Source organism: Humulus lupulus, chromosome X (assembly GCF_963169125.1).
Source record: "Humulus lupulus chromosome X, drHumLupu1.1, whole genome shotgun sequence".
NCBI classification, from domain to species: domain Eukaryota; kingdom Viridiplantae; phylum Streptophyta; class Magnoliopsida; order Rosales; family Cannabaceae; genus Humulus; species Humulus lupulus.
In genome coordinates this window covers 86,173,300-86,197,365 of record NC_084802.1, presented here as the reverse complement: position 1 = coordinate 86,197,365, position 24,066 = coordinate 86,173,300, and the positions used below count along the sequence as shown (strand labels likewise).

Below are 24,066 nucleotides of genomic sequence, written 5' to 3'. Positions count from 1 at the left end.
GACGTCTGGGGCGAGGCCCTCGGATGCGAGGCGGTTGGTGCGAGGCTTGGGCGCCCGGACGCGAGTCGTCTGGGGTGAGGCCCTCGGATACGGGGCGGCTGGTGCGAGATGGTGGCACGGGCTTCGCAGCTGGGCCATGACAAGGGGCGTCGCGCATGGTGGTCGAGCGAGGCCAGGGGGCGTCGCGCACCGGTGGCCAAGCGAGGCCCATGGCGTCGTGCACGGGTGGCCGAGCGAGGCCCATGGCATCGCGTACGGGTGGCCGAGCGATGCCTACGGCGTCACGCACGGGTGGCTAAGCGAGGCCAGGGCAGCTTCGCGTCTATGTCTTGCAAATGGGGGCCACATGGCAAGGATCCCATAAGGCACGGGTCTAGATTCGTGGCGTGATAGCATGATGACTTCCCAAGACGGTGGTGGCCCGAGGATCTCACATAAATCTCATATTTTTCCTTGGTGGAATTTGGGCGTCCACAATATCCTTGAATGAATTGATGATATAATTTTTTAATTTATAAAAGAAAAGCAAATTTACAATTACTTTAAATCGAATCTTTATTGAGGTATGTTGTGTGTTTTATAGTTAACGTTGTTTGTTTGCTTCCTTGTTTAGATTCTAATTATGTAATATTCTTATATTTCATAATTATAATCATATTCACAAGTCTTATTATTAATCTTTCATATATTTAACTACAATAGGTATGAAGAGGAATTTTAAAAGTACACAAAATTCCTCAACTTCTATAGGAAAGAATGATAAAATTACAAAATCAAGTTATGCGGATGTCAACATAAATCTTGAAGATCTTGAAAGTGACCCAGGATTGAGAACACCGATTATGGACCATCCTTTAAAAATTCGTGATCAAGTTCGGCGAGCATATATGCAAAAAGGTCCTTGTCAACCTCACCTCAAGCCATTTCCATCGACAAAAGTTGGACCTCAATCAAGAGCATTCAACGGTGCTTGGTATGAGGAATTTCAAAATTGGCTTGAATATAGTGTATCAAAAGATGGTGCATTTTGTCTGTATTATTATCTGTTTAAATCAAATTATGGAGGACAATCAGGTGGTGATTCATTTGTTGGTCAAGGATTCAGAAATTTTTAAAATGGAAAAGCAAGACTTTATACTCATGTTGGAGGTCCATCTAGTGTTCACAATCAAGCTAGGAAAATGTGTGAAGCATTAATGAACGAAAAACAACATATTCAAACATTTTTTGAAAAACAATCAAAGCAAGCTCGTAGTAAGTATCGAAGTCGTTTGGAAGCAATAGTTGATTGCATTCGTTTGTTATTGCGACAAGGGCTTGCTTTTCGTGGTGATGATGAATCTGGAGACTCGAGTAATCAAGGTAACTTTCTTGAGATTTTACAATTTCTAGTTGATCATAATGAAGACATCAAAGCAGTTACATTGACAAATGCTCCTGAGAATTTAAAGTTAACATCACCTGATATTCATAAAGATATTGTGAGGGCTGCAGCTTTTGAAACACTTGATATCATTATTAAAGAAATTGGAGATGCATTGTTTTCTATTTTAGTTGATTAATCTCGTGATATTTCAACTAAGGAGCAAATGGCTGTTGTGTTGCGATATGTAGATAAAGATGGGCGTGTGATTGAACGATTTGTGGGAATTGAACATGTGGCTAATACCACAGCTGTGTCACTTAAAGGTGCTATTGATAAATTATTTTCTAGATATGGATTAAGCATATCTAAATTGCGGGGACAAGGTTATGATGGGGCAAGCAATATGAAAGGAGAGTTCAGTGGTCTTAAAACTCTTATTTTGAATGAGAATCCATCAGCTTTTTATGTTCATTGTTTTGCTCACCAACTTCAACTTGCTCTTGTAGCTGTCGCAAAGAAACATATTCTAGTTGCTTATCTTTTTAGTGTGGTATCTATGGTGATAAATGTCGTTGGATGTTCTTCTAAGCGTTGTGATATTCTTAGAGAAAAGCAAGATGCTATTATTTCTGAAGCACTCAAGTGTGGTGAAATTTCAAGTGGAAGAGAGCTAAATCAAGAAACCAATCTTAAATGTCCCAGTGATACTCGTTGGGGTTCACATTATGCTACATTGGTAAGCTTGATTAACTTATTCTCCCCTATAACTAATGTTCTTCAAATAATAGTAGACGATGGCCGAGCAAACTCTGAACAAAGGTTTGAAGCAAGTAATTTATTGTCTTTGATGTTAACCTTTGATTTTATATTCAGTCTACATTTAATGAAAGCATTGTGTGGGAATAACAAATGAATTGTCAAAAGCACTACAGAGAAAAGATCAAGATATTGCAAATGCCATGAAATTAGTGGAAATTTGCAAGAAAAGATTACAAGCAATGAGAGACAATGAATGGGATTCATTTCTTAATCAAGTCCCAAACTTTTGTGCTAAATATAATGTGGATGTTCCTGATATGGATGATACATTTGTTGCCCAAGGTCGATCACGGCGCAAAACTCAAGAAATGACAAATTTACATCATTATCGTGTGGAATTCTTTTTTGTTGTTATTGATATCCAACTTCAAGAGCTAAATGAACGTTTCAATGAGGTAAACACCGAACTACTTCTTTGTTTAGCTTCTTTGTGCCCTAGTGATTCATTTGTAGCTTTTGACAAAAAAAAGTTGGTCCGGTTTGCTGAGTATTATCCCAAAGACTTTTCTACTTTTGAGCTTATGATACTCGATGATCAACTTGAAACTTACATTATTGATGTACGTTCTACTGAGAAGTTCTTGGGTTTGAAAAGTATTGGAGATCTTGCTCAAAAAATGGTCGAGACAAAGAAAAATATTGTCTATCCACTGGTGTATCGACTTATTACATTGGCATTGATTCTACCTGTTGTTACTGCTACGGTGGAAAGAGTATTTTCTTCTATGAATATTTTGAAAAATAGATTGCGTAATCGAATGGGAGATCAATGGATGAATGATTGTTTACTTGTCTACATTGAAAAAGACATTTTCAATAGCCTTGACAATGAAGTTATCATGCAACGATTTCAAAACATGAAAACCCGTCGAGGCAGATTGTAATTTTTATTTTATTTTCTATGACAGTGTCCTATTTTATTTTGTTGAACATGAAAATTTATAAGGACAATTTATTAGTTATTTTTGTTAGTTTCGAATTAATATTTTTCCAAGCCCTCACTGAGCATAATTTCTGGCTCCGTCACTGCATATATTAGCAGTCACAAATAAATTGTGATAGACCTATCTATCGAGAGGAAAGAAAAAGAACAATCTATGATATTTGCTAATTTTTCTTTCCTTGACAAGTTTAACTTAGATCAAACTTTTCAAAGGTAGGCAGTATATTCAATACAATTAGTAAAGCCAAAAACTAATATAGGACAAAGAATACAACTGAAAAATAAATAAACTAAAAAAATTCTTATGTAACTGAGAGATTCCTGTATAAAATAAAAATATATAAATCATAAATTTACACCTAAAGTACAAACTCTTATCAAGATTTGTCACTAACCATATAGGATCAAGTTAACAACAAAGCCAGCACAAGCTCTAATCCTCTCAACATGGAATTGGAATGGTGATGAATGATCACTAGTGCCTACATCTTCTTCAACTGAACATCCAATACATATACAAACAGAGTCTTATATATTGATTTTTTTGTCCTCTTAATTAATAATAAGTAAACAATCAAAGTATAATTAATACTAAGTAATGGAATAAACTTGGCAGAGCATTTGCACCTCTTCTTGCTCTGCAAATGGATGACTGCCGCACACAACCCCAACTTCGACCTTCGTCCAAGTTGTTGTCCTCCGTCGTCTAGCCTAAATCGCAGCTAGTCGGTGTCCTCCGTCGTCAATGAAGTTAACAACTATTGTAAAATATTTGTTGAATACAAAAATAAAACAATCAAGCAACGATTAATAACCACGACATACATGTTTCATAATTTGGTCAGATATTTCTTTCAAACGAAATATCAAACATTTGGTGCTCAAGCCACAGCTACATTACAAACAAATTAGTCATGATATTCCTCACCATAATTTCAAACATTAAACTCTAAATTACCACTTTCTTGTCCACCATCACCAACCCAACACTCAATTATAGATGAAAAATAAATATATGATGAACTTAATATTAAACGACTTACCAGAATCCCAAAATGAAGACCCAGCTCAGTCGAAAATTCCACGTTAACAGAACACCATTTTACTTTTTGATTTACACACCCCACCATTGTTGTTTATGTACCTGATTCACTTAGGGGAGAAAGATGCTCCTCCATCTTTAACATTTTAGACAGAAGATCCTGTGTGTGTGTGTGGGGGGGGGGGGGGGGGGCTCAGGGGAGAAAGATCTTTTGTCTCTCATGAACGTTAGCATTCTATAGTTGATTCCACTCTCTCCACAAGTCACAGGTGTTATCCCCAAAAATGGAGATTGATGACGTGGCAATAGAGGTGACAAATGGCAGTACATGGTCCGTAAACAACACATTAAATAGTCAATAAATACATTGACTCCTCAGAGTTGTGATAAAGTGACCCGGTAGACTGATGAATATTTTTGACTGCTTGAGAGTGTCACGTCCAAGCCAAGTACATCCGAGGAGCAGTCCAAGTGGTGTGCTCAGACCCTAGTCCGAGGAGTCCAAGTCATTGGCTCGGACCCTAGTCCGAGGAGAGGGCACAAGTCATTGGGTCGGACCTTGGTCCGAGGAGAGCCAAGGTGTGGCTCAGACCCTAGTCCGAGGAGAAGCCAGGTGGTTGGCTCGGACCCTAGTCCGAGGAGAGGCCACAAGAAGTGTGGCTCGGACCTTGGTCCGAGGAGAGCCAAGGAAGGAGTGGCTCGGACCCTAGTCCGAGGAGCCCCAATGCATGTGTTCGGACCTTAGTCCGAGGAGAACCAAGGAGGGTGTGGTCGGATCTTGGTCCGAGGAGAGTAAGGGGTACGGTCCGTATGCAGGTGTCCAGCATGCATATGTCCGACCAGAAGACGATATTCATCAAACAAATGGACCAGACTACGTCAAATTCCCATAAACGGCTTCAGCAAGAATCGGTCTGGGCATCGCGGGAATCTCTCATTCCTCACTCAAATTGAGGAATCTGTTGTATTTTGAATATTTTGTGTAATTTAAATATAATATAAATAAAAGAATATCCCGATTCTAGAGGGATATCAGTTTAGGATCCCAAGCCTATAAATAGAGGGTTAATGGGATCAGAAAAGGACTTTTTTGCAATTTAAGATTTGGTCTGAGTTCTAGAGAGAGAAAGTGCGTTTTTCTTGAGAGAGAAACCCTTTTTGTATTCCTATTTACACTGAAGAAACTCAGTTGACACTGGTTCATCTGATCTTGAGTGTGGATAAAATAATAAAATCTCTAAGTGGATTAGGCTATTACCGACTGATCGGAGCTGAACCACTATAAAATCTCTTGTGTTATTTACTTCTCTTGATTAAACTATCTGTGTCGTTTAACTTCTCTTGAAGGTTCATCGTTTTTGACGTTCTCACGTCGTTGGCTAAAAACACAGTCAACAACAGGAATTAGGCTTACTGCAGTCTAAAACTTCCACAACATATGACCAATTTGTAGATCTCCCTCCATTTCCATACTTAATCCAATCTCATCTTGTACGACTCAACACAGGACCTTGTTCAAACTTTACAGATGACAGACTTTAGTCTTTAACAGCGAACGACCACCAATACTCACTTCCAGATTGCCACACTACAACCCATTTGACACATGGAATACTAACTCTATATCTGGAAATACAACTCTCTTAAGGGAAAATGCAACTGACCAAAAAAATCAAGTTACCAATTTACCCCTAAACATGTACTTATTTTCAGACGAAAAAAATGCATAATAATGTTATTTATCCGAAGAAAATTAAAAATGAGTAAAAACAAACTATACGGTAATACAACCTATTCTACCAAGTAATTTCACCGAGATGAACAGTATTTATATTTTGTTGATTCCGAGGTGTGTCAAACCTCAAACGGTTCCAAGGTGTGTCAAACCTCAAACCCAACTGAGGTTTACATAACTCCCCTTTGTATAAATAAAAAAGAAAGTCTTTGTAATGAAAACCTTTATGACATCTATGAGCAGCAGGTGTTATGCCTAGCTGTTTTTGGTCTCAACTCAAACATTCTTTCCCACTTTTTGTTCGTATTCATATTCATGATATGCTTACACCACTCCTTTCCTTCCTTTCCTGAACCAGTCTTAGTCCACGCCTGCCTTCTAGTTCTTCCCACTTGTTCATATTATATTTCTTCTCCATAGAAGGTACCAGATTCAAAATGTCTTCTTCTCTTTTAGTTTATTAGAACTAAGAAGAATTTATTAATTATTAATTTTATTTTATTTGTAACAGAGAGGAGGCCAGTTCGAGAGGCAGAGATGATTGAAAGATCACATGTTATTGTGGGCATGGTTTGCTTTGGAATTTTCTTAACCCTTTTCATCTTGGTATTATGGAAAAGATATTTCCATAAAAGTGACAAGGAAACTCTTGACTTAACAACCAGAACTGCTAGAACAGATAGACTTCAATCTGGGATCATCAGGCTTCACCAACAAGAGGGTTTTCATCACCATCATCATGATCAGGTTGAATTTAATAGCAAAAGAACGGGAAATTATTACATGTTTCGACGTGGGGTTTCTGGGAAGCCTCTCTTTAGTTGGTCTGATTATCCATCTTTGATCACCGATGCCGTTGAAAATGGATGGTCACGATTCGCTTTCACGGGCTATATGTCATCTCCTTCGACGAGATCAAGGATATTGGGGTTGTGCACGGTTGGTGATCTCAAAAGAGAAGTAGAGCCCGAAACGAGTTGGGAAATATGTCAGGAATCGGCCGATTTCATGCAGAAAATAAGGCTAAATCCAGGGATGAAGAAATCTTTGAATGCAAGCAATCCATCTATGGCGGCGGCGTCTGCGATCAGAACAGCTCTGCCTTTACCGGGTCCTCCTTTGGGGAACTCCTCTTTCCCTCAAGAGGCTTATTTCGAAATCACCATCTTACTTTGTCGAAGCAGTGATGATGAAATCCAGTCCATTGGAAAAGTCAAAGAAGGTGAGAAGACCAAACTCATAGAAGAGAACTCTAACGCAAAAGCCAATTCGGAATCGTTACTCCACCTTAGCAGTACAAACAGAGTTACCAAGATTGACGATTTGAAGCTTGGTGTTAGAGATGACGGAATAGTAGGTGACGCCGTTTTGTTGTCGGTAGGTCTCATCGCCGGAGGCTCTCTTCCTTTGAAACTCCCCGGAAGCTATCCAGGAAGCATTGGCTTCAACTCTGACGGTTCTGTTTTCGTTGACGGTAATTGATTAATACACTTTGCTTTTTTAAATTTCTTAGCATTGAATTTTGTGTTTTAATATTGAGAGAAAAGAAGAAAAAACTCCATCGTAGTCTATGGTTTTTAAGTTAGTGGACCAAGGCAATGGACGTTTGTTTGATGGGCACTTTCCTTTTTAACAATTCAATTCTTTATTGAGGAAAACTGATGACTTCTGGAGTTTAAAGATAGGGTTTTTTTTTTCTTTACTGATGTCTTTTATTTTCCCTTAAAGAAAAAAAAAGGAAATGTGTCTAACTTTTACAATCAAATCAATTAGTATTTTAGGTCGTTCATATATAGTGGTCACACTAAAACTAAAAATGCAACTTAAGATACAATGGGCAATCTTAAATTTCAGGTATAAAACTGGCGTTTGAATCAGATAAAGCTGAATGGGGAAGACTAGACAAGGTAATCGGATGTGGGTTTGATCCTAGACAGAAGAAAGTATTCTTCACCGTCGATTCCCAGGTGATCCACCTAATCCATTGCAAATCAGAGGAGTTTGGAGGGCCGCTATATCCGACTCTAGCAGCAAACGGTGACGTTTTGGTTCTAGTCAACTTTGGACAAAGTGTCTTCAAATATGGGCCCGCCAATGCCCAACGGACACCGAACCCATGTTTCATCGGCTCAGCAGTGAATTCGCCTGCGGCGGCTATTGGCTACGAAGACAGTAAAGAGCTCTTCTCAATGGGAAGAATCGACTCGCAGTGGCTCAATCGGTGTACCACTCGAGGTAGCCAGAATCCAGGGAACCCGAACCGGCCTCTGGATTTCGATGAGGAGTCTGAGGCGGACTTGTTTGAAATCGTTTTAGATAGTTGCGGAAGGTCCCCGAACGTAGTGTCGTAGATACATAATCATGTCGTTTAACAAAAATACCAAAGTTAAGGTAAGCTTTCTATTTTATTTAAAGACTTCTTTACCTGCTAATCTCAGCTGAATTTTAATACAAAATAGAGACAGTTCCATACACACTGCGATTTCTTTTTTCTTCTTATTCTTCCTGTTATTATTTGGCTTCTGGATGCAATGTATTTTGTTGTATATAAATCAAATAATAATCCTCTTCACTCAAGTTGTATAAGAATTAAATTTTGCGCTAAAAAAATTAATTAATGTTATACTTCGTCTACTATTTACAATTGTTATAAATATACCAGTTAAGTATAGTAATGTTTATTGGAAATATATAAAAAGTTAATTTTTATTTTATTTTTTATTGACAAAATTATGTTAATATAATAAATAAAGAATGTGAATTTTATTGTAATTAATGAATTATAATAATTAGTGGTATTATAGTAGATAAAAAATGTGAAATTTATTATGTTCTAAATTTGGTTCATGCTATATATTTTTCTAAATTTGACACAAGTTTTAGCCTATACTAAATTTAGCACATATTTTAGAATATTATTAGAGTAATGTTTTATTTTATAATGTGTTAAAATATATCAATGCGCCACATTTTTAGTATTCTATTAAAGATGTTCTAATACCTTATTATATCCGCTCTCTTCTTTGTCCATTTTAATGATATTGAAGGTGCTAAGGCATATATTTATATATATATATATATATATTTATATATATATATGCTCAATTGTTTTGGGAAATTTGAGTTTTTATGTTTAATGAGATGTCCTAAATAAAAAAAATGATAGGCCTTCTAATCATTTCAAAAAAATTCTAAACCTTTTGACAATATCCAAAATATTCTTCCCATAATTTTTCTCATCCACTTTCTCTTCTCTCTTCCCTTTCTCTCCCTCAACCCATTCCTCTCAATTCTCTCTAGAAAAAAAATTCATGAGTAAGGTAAAATATAAGAGAACTCAATGTAATAACAAGTATTTCTTACTTATGACACTAAAATACTGCATTACAAACAGATCTAGGTATGATTTTTGGATTTTTTTTGTGATTTTTTTTCTGATCTAAAATTTTGAAATCTGCAGAAAACCGACGTGGTTCGATGGTGCTCGATGCTAGCTCGATGGGGCCTTCAAAATCAAGATTTTCATGACAAAATTAACAATGCTCAATGGTGTTCGATGCAATTCTTGCAAGTTACGTAATTTTTCACTCGGATGTCCGTTTGGTGTGAATTTTGTTTTATTTTGGGTCTTTTTTCAAGATTTACACGTTTGAGATGTGTATATACACATTTTGGAAATGTAAATCTTGAAAAAAATGACAAATGCAAAACATACCTCATGTTCAAGATATGTTTTGGTATGTTTACAAGTTCTGAACTTTGAAAATGTGTATGTGAACATCTAAAACGTGTAGATCTCAAAAAAAATACTAAAAAAAAATCATCCCAAACAGACACCCGAGTGAAAAATTATGTCTATTACAAGAATTGCATCGAACCACCATCGAGCAGCGCCGATTTTTTTCATGAAAATCTTGATTTTGAAGGCTCCATCAAGGTAACATTGAATACCATCGAGCAACCATCAAGTTGGGCATGATTTTTGAGTTATTTTTCAAATTTGAAACTCTAAAATATGTAGAAAATTGACTTTGTTCGATTGTTGCTCGATACCAGCTCGATGGGGCCTTCAAAATCAAGATTTTCATGAAAAAATCGACGTTGCTCGATGGTTGCTCGATGGTGGTTCGATGCAATTCTTGTAAGAGACATAATTTTTCACCCGGGTGTCTGTTTTGGATGATTTTTTTTTTATTTTGTGTATTTTTTGGATATCTACACATTTTAGATGTTCACATACACATTTTCCAAGTTTAGAACTTGAAAACATACCAAAACATATCTTTAACATAAGGTATGTTTTGCATTTGTCATTTTTTTTCAAGATTTACATTTTTCAAATGTGTATATACACATCTCAAACGTGTAGATCTTGAAAAATACTCAAAATTAAAAGAAATCACCACAAACGGACACCCGAGTGAAAATTACGTATCTTTGCAGGAATTACATCGAACACTATCGAACATCCATCGGACCTCCATCGAACCACCATCGAGCAACATAAATTTTCTTATGAAAATCTTGATTTTGAAGGCCCCATCAAGCTAGCATCGAGTACCAACGAACCACGTCGATTTTCTGCAGATTTCAAAGTTTCAGATCTGAAAAAAAAATTGCAAAAAAACCTCAAAAATCATGCCCAAATCTTTTTGAAATATAGTATTTTAGTGTCCTAAGTGATGAATAATTGCTGATATATTGCTTTTTATTATATTTTACCTTACCCATAGATTATTTTTCTAGATAGAGTATTGGGAGGAATGAGTTGAGGGATAGAGAGGAAAGAGATAAGAGAAAGTAGATGGAAAAAATTATGAGAATGTTATTTTAGGTATTGTAAAAAGAATTTGCATTTTTTTTAAATAATTTAAATATCTAGCATTTTTTTTACTTAGAATTCCTCATTAAACATAAAAACTCAAATTTCTCATTCTTTTCACATGTCGAGTTTTTTTTCTTTATATTTGCAACAAATTTAGTTTGTTATACTTTATCACGACAACTTAAAAGTTAAAAGGGGATAAAAATATGGCATGCAAAAATATAAAAAATAAATAAAAGATAGATTGAAAGAATTATAATCAATTGGGTGCCAAATCTTTTCATTTGATAGAGTCAAGAGTGAGGCAAAGGTGATCGTGCCAAAAAGGATGTTTTGTTGCGCTGCATGTTTTTGGCAGTACAAGGTTTGACTGTGAACAGTCACAAAACTCAAGAGAGCATGCTTCCATACCAACTCTCATGTGATCATTGCACAAAAAAATAAGAAAACACACCACATCTGCAACAGACGAAACAAAAACATTGACAACTACTCTACTACAATACTGATCTCCCATTATGTCACTTTCATTGTAGTTAGTTTGTTACATCTCAAATTTAACTAGTCATTTTGGTAATTCATTAGAGAAGGATTCTATGATTGGAAGGACTTAAGTTATATTATATCATTGATTTTATCTAACTTTTAATTATTTTAGACGGGAGGAGATTGTTCAATTGAGAAGCTGATTGATTAATTTACAAATAAAGTCTAGACACTACATAAAATGAAGTTCTAGCGATGACATTTTTCGTTGCTAGAACTATCTTCTTTTTCGCTAAAAGAACTAGTGACAACAAAATCGTCGCTAAAAACATTTGATGACAATAAATTAGTTGCTAGATGTTATCGCTAGATCATTTTTTTTATGATTGTGAATATGTTGTCTCCTAATCTTCTACTGACAAAACATGTTATAACTAGATGGTCCATTTTTTTTGTCGCCAGAGTTCCTTAAATTTCAAATACCAACAGGTTTATAGCGACAACTTAGCTGACATATAGTGACTAACATTTTTTTCCAAAAATTTATTCTATAATGATATTTATCATTATAATAATATTAAATATTATATAATAAGAATTAAATTAACACGTAAATATTTATATCAAATGCTTGTGTAAATTTGCAAAGAGTTTGTTAATTAAAGTTGAAGGTTGTCCTATATATAAATTAAAGAAAACATAAGTAGGAGTCCTACTGGCTCGATCCTGTAGGATTTTGATCATCGAGTGGAAGTGGTGCCTGATGTTGTGGAAAATATGTACGCAAGTATATGTATTGTGAACAAGTAATGAAGTGATAAAGTCAAGTTCGATCCCACGATGATTGATTACTAAATACCAATTTTTCTCAGTTTCAATTCTATTTGGAAATCGATTAATGAGATTGTTGAAATAACAAAACAAAATTAAGAATAAAATAAATTGCAAATAAATGCACAAATATGAAATTTAATGGATTAAAGACCTAGGACATTTAACTTCATAAACTATCCACTCTATTATTATGATTAATCCAATTTTATAATTATTCTTCCTATAATGACAGCAAGTTCACTAAATCAAATCATATTCTTTCTCGAGTTATAATATCTCAATCTATGTAATGCCCTGTCTTATCCAATAAACAGGTATGGTTGACATGGCATGCGTTTTCAACACGTGGCTGACACCTGGCGGAAGCCTTGTTCGACCATCGACTAAAGAGACGCCCATGGCGAAACCTTCAAACTTTATATACGACCAGACTGGTCGTATACTGGATATATTTGGATAAAATCTTAGGCAGTTATGATCGTATCTGAGATTATCTCCCATGATTTCCTGAATATCCGACTGATTAGGAAAGAATATCTGTAACGGATACATGTTATCTTCCTTGAGCCTATAAATAAAGAGAAATAGCTCAAGGAATGGGACTTTTGGCTGACTTAAGTTCATATTTTACAAGATAATTAAGATTGTATTATTCATCTCTCTAAGGTCTGTGAAACTTAGAGAACCCTAGTTCTTTGATCACTCCTTTGAGATCCAATATTAATAATAGTTCAAGTTGATGTAGGTCATTACCAGTTCTTGGGGCCGAACCACTATAAGTTCTTGTGTCCTTTACTGTTTTTGTCATTATATTTATTCCAACAAATCTATCCACATCAAGCTTTTTGACTCCGTGTCAGATGACCAAAACAAGGGTCAACATTCTGGTTAGCAAGACTGCTACACTGTGTGTTTAAAATAGTCCTTAACTCGCTAAACGAGTCATTTAGACTTAAATGTGTAATTAAAGACTAAGTCAAGGTTAGGTATTAAAAACTTTGGTCCACAAAGTGATTAGTTTTCATTAAAAATATTAAGTTTATACACAGGATCCCAAAAAAATTGGTTACAGACTAATAAAAGACAAATGGAATACAAATTAGTCATCCTAAGCGACAAAACATGGTTCAACCCTAGTTCCTCCTAGGCTATCCCGGCCGTGGCAGTCGAGTAGGCTACATATGTACACACCGCCCCTAAAGCTCTCCAACTCATGGCTGGTCCGGCTATCATTTTCCCTTACTTGCACCTCATAGCACCCGTGTGCCAAGGTTCAACAACAAAACTTAAATCAATAGGCACATATAAGCAACAGTACATAAACAGTAAACTTAAATCAATAAACTCAATCAACAACAAGATATAAGAAATAAACTTAACAATAATATTTAGCTCAATCAAACACATAATCCAATCTCATCAACAAATACAATTTGTTAAGTGCAAACAACACTTCTAATTATTGTATAATGTTCAGGCTCGGTGCCCTTAGGCTGAGTCCTCTGGTTTTATATCCGACCACAGCACGCTTAGGTCGGGCTGTGTAACGCCCTACTTCCTTAGAGTCATTACTAAGTGAGTTTAAAACGTGCAGATAACTCGCTAATCGAGATTTTAAGACAAAAGTGTAGCTAAACCATAACCAAAGTCACATAATTTGAAAATATATCCATTCATTGAAAATTATAAAGCGTTTAACATTCGGGATCCAAAAATACTGTTTAGAAATGTTTACAACTCAAAAATACAATTAAAGTCGACTAAACGACAAAATTAGATTTAATACAAGCGTCTCCCAAAAATACCCCTGGCCGTGGCAGCCAGGCAGGCCAAACATGTACGCCCCGCTTCACGCTCTCCGTACTCATGGTTGATCGACTTTCCCCTTGCCCTTACCTGCACCATAGAGCACCCGTGAGCCGAAGCCCAGCAAGAAAACTCACACAAGCAGATAACATATGCATATCAATCATTCAACATATAATCAAGCCGCCAACAGGCTAAACACATACGGCCATGTTGTCCCAGGCGCTTTACCAGGCCCTGGGTTCACAGTCTACACCGTGAAGATATCCCAGGTATCCCATAGGGTCTTGCCTTGGCAACTTGCACTCCGCGTGCTAAATGCTGCTCCCGGTTCCTTGCCGTTCCCAGCCCTCGCCGTTCTCAGGCCTCGTCATTCTCGACTCTTGCCGTTCATTCACACATGTATGCACACATAGCATAATTAAACAAATACTTAATCATGTGTCGCTGCATGTTGTGCCCTCGAGCTAAGCATACAACCGTATCCTGGCTAATGGCCACGACGCCTTCCAATGACTGATTCAACAAGGGCAAAGTCATCGTTTTTAGGTGAGAAACTTGTTGTAAACGAACTCTCAAAAGACTGTAACTATCGCACCACATGCACCACACACAAATTTTCCTGTATCATACAATTAACAATATCAATCTAATTTGCAAATGAACAAAGTAAAAAAAAAGCTCGAAAATATAAAAATTAACTTACTAATTTTTCTTCGCTAGAATTACTAAACCCAGAGAAAATATCTCGCATCCCTAAAAATTCATCTGGCGACGATATTTCTCGATGTCGTTGCCATAAGTGTTGTCTTTAAAATCCTTGTTTGTTGTAGTGTCTTCTCATTTCTTTCACTTCTCACTCTTTAAAAAATAGAAATTGTTAACATACTCCTTTAATCAAATAAAATATTTTTCCGATCCTCCCTTTCTACATATCTTAAGTGTGTTCAAGTTGTTAGTTATAAGCATAAGTATATCCAACCATGCCTAATTGTTATCTTTTTTCCTTCATTTTGCAAATTAGAATTTGTGGCATTTTCGATTTTAATTTTCTATCGGCCAATAACAAATACAAAAATATTTTTGATCTCACTTAAAATAATATCTTGAATTGAGTTGGCATAAAATGGTTGGCTAATTATTTACTGAGTTGGACTGACTGCTTGTAAAAAAAACATTGCAAAGAAAAATAAAAATTTAGACAACTGTTCGTCTCATGCTACCAATCAGCATTGCTCATAACAATGTGGGTGTGCATAACTTTCAAAAAGAGCAACGAAATGGACACATATAGGAATACGTGGAACAAAACTGTTTTCTCTAATAGCAAAGTTATTACACACTTTGTACACATGCTTCGAGAATTATTCAAAATATATGTTATGGGAAGGAAAGTTTCATTTGTATATATTTTTTTTTACAAAAGAATCTATTTTAATCTATATATATGTCTTTTTAAAATAAATATTTTTTTATACATTCTATTATACCTAATTCTTCAGCATAGTGGTTTGTTTATAGTGTTGGGAGTATTGCTTATAATCACAAAATGAATAGTGTAATTTATGAGAATTAATCACAATATAACAATAGACTCGAAATGTAGGCTTGTAAAGAATAAATAAACAGCCTCGAAATGTAGGTTTGTAAAGTGTAAGCTAAGGATTAACAAGTGTCAGCATTGTACTTGTACAAATTGTCACGAAGTTCCAAAACTACGTCATCAACGCTTGAGAATGAGTTGCAGGCTTGAAGGCAACAAAAGTCTCCTCCAAAAGATACGTTCGAAAGACCAATCATGCAAGGAGATAGCGACAATTGGAACGATGAGTTCAAAGCTACATGTGATCTCGAAGACGCGTTTTATTAATACACGGAGATGCTAATTGAAAATCCCTATAATAAGGGGATTTAGTTCAATCCGTGTAATCAACCCTATTGTTTAGGGATATTTATTTGCAATAAATGCAATTGCTTTTATTTAATCTACGAGATTTTTTGTCCTAATTAAAACCTGATATGGGTAATGCAATATCCCTAAGATTAATGGAGGATTCTTGTAACCAGGCCTATAAATAGTCTGGGAATAGTCATCTGTAAGGGGACGCTATTTTGTACGAAGAAAGTCTCTGTGAAATTGCTCTCAAAAAGCTTGAAAACAAAACTCAATAAAAGTGACCAGTTGACGTAGGCAGATTTTAACTGCTGAACCATGTAAAAATCTTTGTTCTTCTTTTCTTGCTAAATTATACATTTGCTTAATTGCTCTTGTTTTTAGTTGATGAAAAACGTCGTCAACAGACTTAATGGAAGATAAACACAAATTAGATCAAGAGGAAGAATAGGCTTTTGTAGAGAGAAACCCTACATAAAATCATAATAAGGTTATGATTTCATGTGAGAAACAATGGAGATGACAAGAAGGCTTGACACAATTAGAATTGTTGTCCAAAAATCTCTATTCCTATCCTCCCATAAAAGATTTCTTGAAGCTACTACAATGTTGGAATGACATTGAGATTAACAAGCCTTGGTCTTCATACAAATCAAGCTTTCTTCATGAAGATCTTCAGGAAAACTAATAATCTTGATGAGTTAGAGAGGGAGAGAGATAGTGGAGAGTGATCAAATCACCAAAATTTCATATGAACCCCTTAAAATCTCCTTTTGGTGGAGAGGGGTGGATTGTTAGTGTGGACGATTTGGAATAGTGTAGAAACCGTCATTAATTTAACCAATGAAATTAGAGCATTTTGAAATAAGTTTTGGAGCCAAAAACACGTAACTATACTGCTCCATACAGACAACCCACATGATGCATCGCCTGCAGGCGATGCGTCACCTGGCAGGTCATCTGTCACCCTTATGCAGGCGATGCATCGCCTGTCGTAAGACAATGCATTGCTTCTCAATAGGCAACACAGCCTTCTCTAACTTGTCACCTCGTACATCAACCCAAAACATCTCTATATGCCTCCAAACTTTTTGGATACTCTTATATACTATAAAGATACACTTTGGACTCAAAAAGATAATTTTTAGATGTCTACAACAAAAGTCAACCCGCTCATGTTGAATTTAGTGAAATCATAATGGTTTTGCGCCTTTTTGTGAATGACCAATTTCACTATGTGTTTAACAAATCATAACATTCCCTCACTTAGTTAAACTCACCCTCCTTCTCTAGCCTGAATGATATTAGTGCATAAAATAAAGTACCTGTCGGTTTGAAATTTATCTTAGTGAAAATACTACAATGCTTTACCAAAATGCGTAGTAGCCTAAAAAGATTGAATCAAGCATTCCTAGTGATAAAACTGGTAGTATCTCACACACCTCTACCTGATTACTCATGTGTTCCCACTTTGCGCTCATCACTTTTATGGCCTTGTGCTTATCCATTCATGAACCATCTGGAGAGAAAACTCATACTCTCTTAAAAGGCAGCACCACCTAAAGGTTCACATTGGTGAAATTATTACAACATCTTTGCTATGTTTAGAGATGCTTGTTGCTCTCAGCTGAATTTCATTAAAAGCCTATGGCTTGACCCTCATATCTGGTAGCAATCAACATTAATTATTCTAGACTGTACTCTAATTCATTAATGTTGTCAACTATTCCCTTTTCAACAATTTGTTCTTACACTTTGAACTCTACACTCGATGTATATGAGCTTTGTGTTGGGTTGCCATCATTGGGGAATCTATTTGTCAAGGAGTTTTAGTCCCATCATTTTATTTGTAGAGCGGTAAATGAATCTGCAAAGTTCTCACGCGATTTGACATATGATATTGATATGACTCCATCATCCGTCAATTGTCTCACATAGTCATCTCTTAGACTTATATGTCTAGACTTCCATTGTATATCTTATTGTAAGTTCTAATTAATGTGGCTTGACTACCACAATGTATCGGGATCGTCGTTACATCAATTGCGGTTAAAGGTATCTCCATCATGAGATCTCTAAGCCACTCAACCTCTTTGTCGTGGCCATCAGAGCTACAAACTCGGACTCCATGGTTGAGTGACATATACATGTGTCTTTCTTAGATCCCCAAGAAACCTCTTCCTCACCAAGGGTGAACACCTAATCAGTTGTAGTGAGATTATCTCCTACACCAGATATCCAACTAGCATCGGAATACCATTCAAGTATCTTTAGACACTTTGAATATTGGAGGTATAGTTCTTTGGTCCTTTTGAGGTATCTAAAAACTCTTTCTATTGCCTTCCAATGTTTGATACTTGGATTTCTAGTAAACTGACTTAGTTTACTAAACGCAAATGCAATATTCACTCTTTTACAATGTGAGACATACATTAAACTCCCTATTACACTTGTGTATTCTAATTGAGCCGCCATTCTCCTTTCATTCTTTTGACGCTTTTGGCTTGAATCAAAGGGCGTGTTTGCCTATTTGATATTAAGATGACCAAATTTTTCAAGCATCTTTTCAACATAGTGAGCTTGACCTAAGGCATATCCATACACATTTCTTCTTACTTTGATACCTAGTATGGTATCTACCTCTCCAAAGTCTTTCATCTTAAAAGTAGAATAAGAAACCTCTTTGTTTCTAATATGTCTTTCATGTCATTTCTTCATATCGGCATATAGACACATTAGAATGACACAGTCATTACACGTCTTAGAATATAAGCACTTGTCCACACTATTGTGTCTAAACCCGTCCGAGACAATGGCTTATTCAAAATTCTCATGTCATTGCTTCAGTGCTTGTTTTAAACCATTTAATGATTTAACAAGTCTACACACCTTATGTTAATTTTCTCTTAGAACAAACCCTTCTGATTATTCCATGTAAACCTCTTCATCGAGGTCACAATTTAGAAATGTCATTTTGACATTCATTTGATGAACATATAGGTTGTGTATTGGTGATAAGGCAAACAACAATCTTATTGAAGTTGTCTTTCTCACCGGTGCATAAGTTTCAAAATAGTTTATGCCTTCCTTTTGTATAAAACCTTTAGCCACCAACCTTGCTTTAAAAGTTTAAATGGTCCCATTAGTGTGATAGTTTCTTCGAAATACCCACTACAACCTATTGGTTGTGATCCTTGTAATAGATCAATAATTTCTCAAGTGTGGTTAGATATAATTGAATCTATCTCATCATTTATTGCCTCTTTCCAAAATATGGAGTATTTTGAAGACAGCTTCTTGGAAGGTTTTGGGATCATCCTCTAGTTGAAGTGCCATTAGATACTTCCAAATGTCTCATTTGTGATTATCCTCTACTAAATAAAGTATATCCACTTGTGAGAACTTGTCTTGTGATCCTACATCTTTAAGCTTTTGGTTTCTTCAAGGCAATAATGGTTGCTCTACAACCCTTGAAGGTATCTCCTCTTGAGTTCCTTCCAATGAGATGTGTTGTTGAGGTTTGTTGTCACTATACAACAAGTTCTCAAAGAACTCAATTTCTCTTGATTTAATTATGATATTAGACTCTAAGTCTAATAATCTATAGGCTTTACTATTTGAGGCATAACCTACAAATACACACCTTATCGCCCTGGGAACTAACTTAGTCCTTTTAGGTTTTATCCTCTTGCAATAAGTAAGACACCCGAACAATTTGAGATACCCTAGGTTGGGCCTCTTTCCTTTCCATATCTAATATGGTGAAATTTGATTATTCTTTAGAGGAATTCAATTTAGAATATGATAAGCGGATAGCAAGGCTTCTCCCCATAATGCGAAACTCAAATTTGCATGTAAAAGCATAACATTTATCATTTCTACAAATGTTCTATTCTTTCATTCCTTTATACCATTTTTTTGGGGTGTATAAGGAGTTGTACATTCATGACTTATATCATGAATTTCACAAAACAAATTGAATTCATTGGAAAGTATTCACCGCCTCTATCACTTCTGATTACTTTGATTTTCTTTTCCAATTTATTTTCGACCTTGGCTTTATAGGTTTTAAACATGCTAAATGGTTCATTCTTATTCTTAAGTAAGTAAACATATGTAAACCTTGAACAATCATTAGTAAAAGTAATAAAGTATCTATGCCCACCTCATTAACTACTGAACCATATAAAAATCCTATTGTTATTCAATTCTTAGCTTCATAAATCTCTCTTATTTATCATTGATAAAATTTTGCATCATTATTTTTGTGCTTTCATTGAGCGACTCAAAAGCTCAAACTACCGGAAACAATGGTGAGTACCAAAAACCGTTCTCATGAGCGAGGCGAGAACTAGCCTTAGATTATCCCCTTATGGGGATACCTTCCATAGTTCCTCCCCACCAATTGTAGAATGTTGTTCCCCTACCTCAGCATGACATGTTGGAAAATATTTTTCAGATTACACTACAGAAAACGATTTGTTGGTCCAACAAATTTAAAAAAAATCATAAAATTATTTTATGAGATCCTATGATTGTATTTATATATTGATCAATAAAATAAAAGAATAAATCTATACCTATTTTACTCTATTAGAAAATAAACCTTGCTATCTTGTCATATATTAAACAAAGTTCTTATCCATGAGTACGAGACTCCCACCAAAGTCCTCCTCATTGTTCTCACCATTAAAGATGAGTGTGTGCTCATGAAGTTAAACAGGTAAGACTTAGGAATCCCTGAATGTACTCATCAGATGTGATTCAGTGATTGTGGGATTGAGAATGGCTAAAACAATTCTATTCACTCAATGTGTTTTCTAGCAGAAAAATTGTTAGGTATGCTTGGTAGTTTTTGCCTGCTTAGATTTGCAACTCAACTCCCGCTATGATTGATGAGTAAATGATATCTTATATATATATATATATATTTATATCATCTCATTAGGGTTTCTATTAATTAAAACTATTTCAATTAATTAAATGATATGTAATTAATTCAATATAAATAATAAATATCTTATACTATTATTTTAGTTAAAATTAAATTAATTTCTTAAATCAATTCAAATAACTCTAATTCAAATTCAAATTCAAATTCAAATCCAAATCTTGTCAGATTATTTAAATATCAAAATTTAATTAATATCTTAATATTAACTGACTATCGTAATTAATTCAAAAATTTATTAAATATATTAAAATTTTTAATATATATATAATATATATTTATTTATCAATTAAGTCATAATTAGTTAGTATATAGTTATCCCATAAATACATATTTGACCAAAAATAAATTTCTTTTATAAATATGCCACTTCTAAATTTTTCTTTCACACTTTTACCCTAATAAGAGTTACAGAGCCACCTCGAGCACCTATGAACCTATAATTTGAAGCTCCAACAAACTAGATAATTTAATTTAACTCTTCAATAAAATAAATCCTATTCATTAATCCTATTGTTATTCCACTATAAATTACCATTTCTACTCCTCTAATTACCTCTTTATCCTTATGTAACATTAATCCTTAATATAAATTTGAGTACAATAATCGTTTAGGTCAAGAATTAATCCTTAAGGAAGATATTATTCAATCTTATTATGAAGAAGGTTTATATTCCATATCTATAAACCATGTCCCCAACTATTTACATCAATGAACCTCCAAAACAAATGTTTTTAGCCTATTATTATAACAAACCTTAAAAATTTATTGAAAAGATACAAATGACATAAACAAGAGTTCATAATCATTTTAGGATTCAATTTAATCTACATATAATTATAACTCTTTTAAGGTAAACAATATTTATAAAGAATCATATACATATCGACTCTAGTCCTATATATTCTTATTATATCAAGTACCTTCATTAAGATGTCTACCTATACCAATGATCCAGATCTAGATCATTTGTATTCATAATACCAGCGGACCGTACTAGCAGTATTAAATTAAGGATTTGATAACTTTATATTTATTGTGGACTATTTGATTCATTTTCTACTATCTTAATCGTCTCGTATTAAATAGGAATTGTTTAACCCAATTTTGACTTGATGGTGTGGCTTCTACGAAAGAGACACATGGCATCTTACCACATTAAATTCAGAGAGTTGGTCGAGAAGGCTACGTCAGAATATAAAAGATTGTTTAGCAAAGATGCAGTAACCTGGTTGATGATGGAGTAGACTAGTACAATCCCTTGAAGCTGCTCAGAGTACAAGAATTGCTCGATGAACATGATGCTTTAACCTGAAGATCCGCATTTCATGAGACACCATCAAATATACCAAGATATTTATGTAACTAATATTTAAACTGTATTATTCCTATATTATTTGAATATGTAACTGAATGTTCTGATCCCACACCTACATGTGTAGGGTCTAGATTTGCTTGTAAGGGCCCATAGCCCACTAAGACTCTCTATAAATAAGTGTCATTCAATCATTAACGCTAAGTAAAAATTACAAGAGGAAAAGCTAGAGATTTCTTTTGTAAGTACTTTACGTACAACACCCTTCCAATTGTATTTTTTTGTCAGCTTGAGAAACTCAGTTGAACCTTGTTTCTTCTTGATCTTGAGTTTGAGACTTCTTTGATAAATAAAAGTGCAAGTGGACATAGGTCATTTCCAACTCGTGGGGCCAAACCACTACAAAATATTTTGTGTCATTTTCTCAATTTCAGTTCGTTATAAATTTTTTTCTATCGTTTAAATTGAATCAGTGTTGTTGACCAAAACCCTGGTCAATATTTTGGTGCTTTCATTGAGAGCTGAACTCAACATCTTATTTTATTAGATCCATCTGAAGCAATGGCTATCAATACTAGAAGACAGAGTCAAGAGACACAAGGGGCAACCCTAACACTACCCATCCTGACCGCCCCTCAAGCATTTAGATCCCTCCTTTACGCCCTGCTCATCCATTTCATCCTCCTAGAAACTTGCCTCCACCATCCACATTTGTGCATGATGAGCCCCATGTGGACTTAGGAGAAGAGCTGCACCCCAACCTTGAACAACTGAAAGGTGTTGTGGGGTTGATGCAAGAGAAATTCGTTGCCATGCATCAAAGTCAGGCAGATGCTCAAGAGGCCATATCAGAAGCCCTCAACAAACAATAACAAGATTTTCAAGACTGGATCAATTAGAGGCAACAAACCCTTGAAGCTTGCCAGGAAGAAGCTGACCATTGTAGTGCTGACGCAGCAAGGTTGCTAGAGGCCATCTTTTCACAATCAAGTAGCAAGATCTTGACCAGTGAATCCTCATGCTGAGATCATTGGTCAAGAAAATCCCAAAACCCAGCGATTGGTTGGTCACACCCCAAAACCTGCCCAGCGATTGTGATCTCATGACCAAGTGGTCCCTCCTAGACCTGCTAGGAGTCATCACTCCCATAGGGGAGCTCTGCCAAGGGTACAACGACTGCTCCATCAAGATGAACAGGTGCTTCCTAATAGGGAGCAAGGCTATGCCAAACAAGTGTGTGGAACTGGAAGACCTGCTAATGAGCACCCTAGGCAAGCATCCTCGAGAGGTGGGCGACCCCCAAATTCAAAACCTGGCCCTCATTACCAAAAACCAAAGAATGAGAGACCCGTTAGCCAGAATCGAGGCCAACCACCTCACTTTGTTGGACACAACTGTTGTCATAATCGTAGAAGAAACAGAATGAGAAATAACCGAGAGGCTAGTAGTAGTTATCAAACAACTTATAGAGATGGTTATGATGAAGGGGATAGCCGGTACTACCAACCCCGTGACCATCAACAGTATAATGACCACTGACAAGACGAAAATGCAAGAGGACAATTTGTTTTGCCAAGGCCACCTGGGCCTCAAGATATTCCACCTAGGGGGAATGTCCAGCCTTAAGGACCGTTTGTCCCACCAAGGTAGCAAGAGCCTGCAAACTGTCCCGCGATACCAGCTCCCGGTCCTTCTAGAGCAGACGGTCAAAATGTTGGGGGGCGACCAAAAGGGGGAAGTGTCTTTAATAGACTGCGAAATAGAGAGCTTCACCTCCGCGACGTCCTTAATCAGCTTAGGGAAGGCAACACATCTAAAGTTGTTGGACCTGTCACACCGATAATCTTGCATGCACCACAAGAAGGGGCTATTGTAATCCCAGTGGTAGCACTAGCTGGTGTGCCACTAGTTTCTCCTGCAATCCAGGCACAATTGGATGCTCTTACTCATATTGTACAAAAGCTAACAACCCCAAATCTCACAGACATCGACATGAAAGAAGGAAAGGGTCTCCTTTCTCAGATCATATCAATGCTCTGATAGTACCAC

At 35.8% G+C, this 24,066-nt stretch overlaps 2 protein-coding genes across 4 annotated transcripts; both read left to right on the top strand.

Annotated features, from left to right (window-relative positions):
* Positions 1–1,589: 1,589 nt before the first annotated feature.
* LOC133806020 (uncharacterized) lies at positions 1,590–3,069 on the top strand. The gene is made up of 2 exons (XM_062244154.1): positions 1,590–2,102; positions 2,257–3,069. Exons 1-2 carry the CDS (start codon positions 1,590–1,592, stop codon positions 3,067–3,069), a joined length of 1,326 nt encoding a protein of 441 aa, XP_062100138.1.
* A 2,996-nt stretch (positions 3,070–6,065) lies between these two features.
* On the top strand, positions 6,066–22,211 carry LOC133803493 (uncharacterized). Of its 3 annotated transcripts, none has more exons than XM_062241562.1 (4): positions 6,066–6,328; positions 6,417–7,379; positions 7,760–8,296; positions 21,792–22,211. In XM_062241562.1, exons 2-3 carry the CDS (start codon positions 6,443–6,445, stop codon positions 8,254–8,256), a joined length of 1,434 nt encoding a protein of 477 aa, XP_062097546.1. In that variant the 5' UTR covers positions 6,066–6,328; positions 6,417–6,442; the 3' UTR covers positions 8,257–8,296; positions 21,792–22,211. The 3 variants fall into 3 exon arrangements, with proteins under 3 accessions (XP_062097546.1, XP_062097545.1, XP_062097544.1); XM_062241561.1 differs by lacking the exon at positions 21,792–22,211 and adding an exon at positions 9,366–10,097; XM_062241560.1 differs by lacking the exon at positions 21,792–22,211 and having other exon boundaries at positions 7,760–8,530.
* Positions 22,212–24,066: the final 1,855 nt, after the last annotated feature.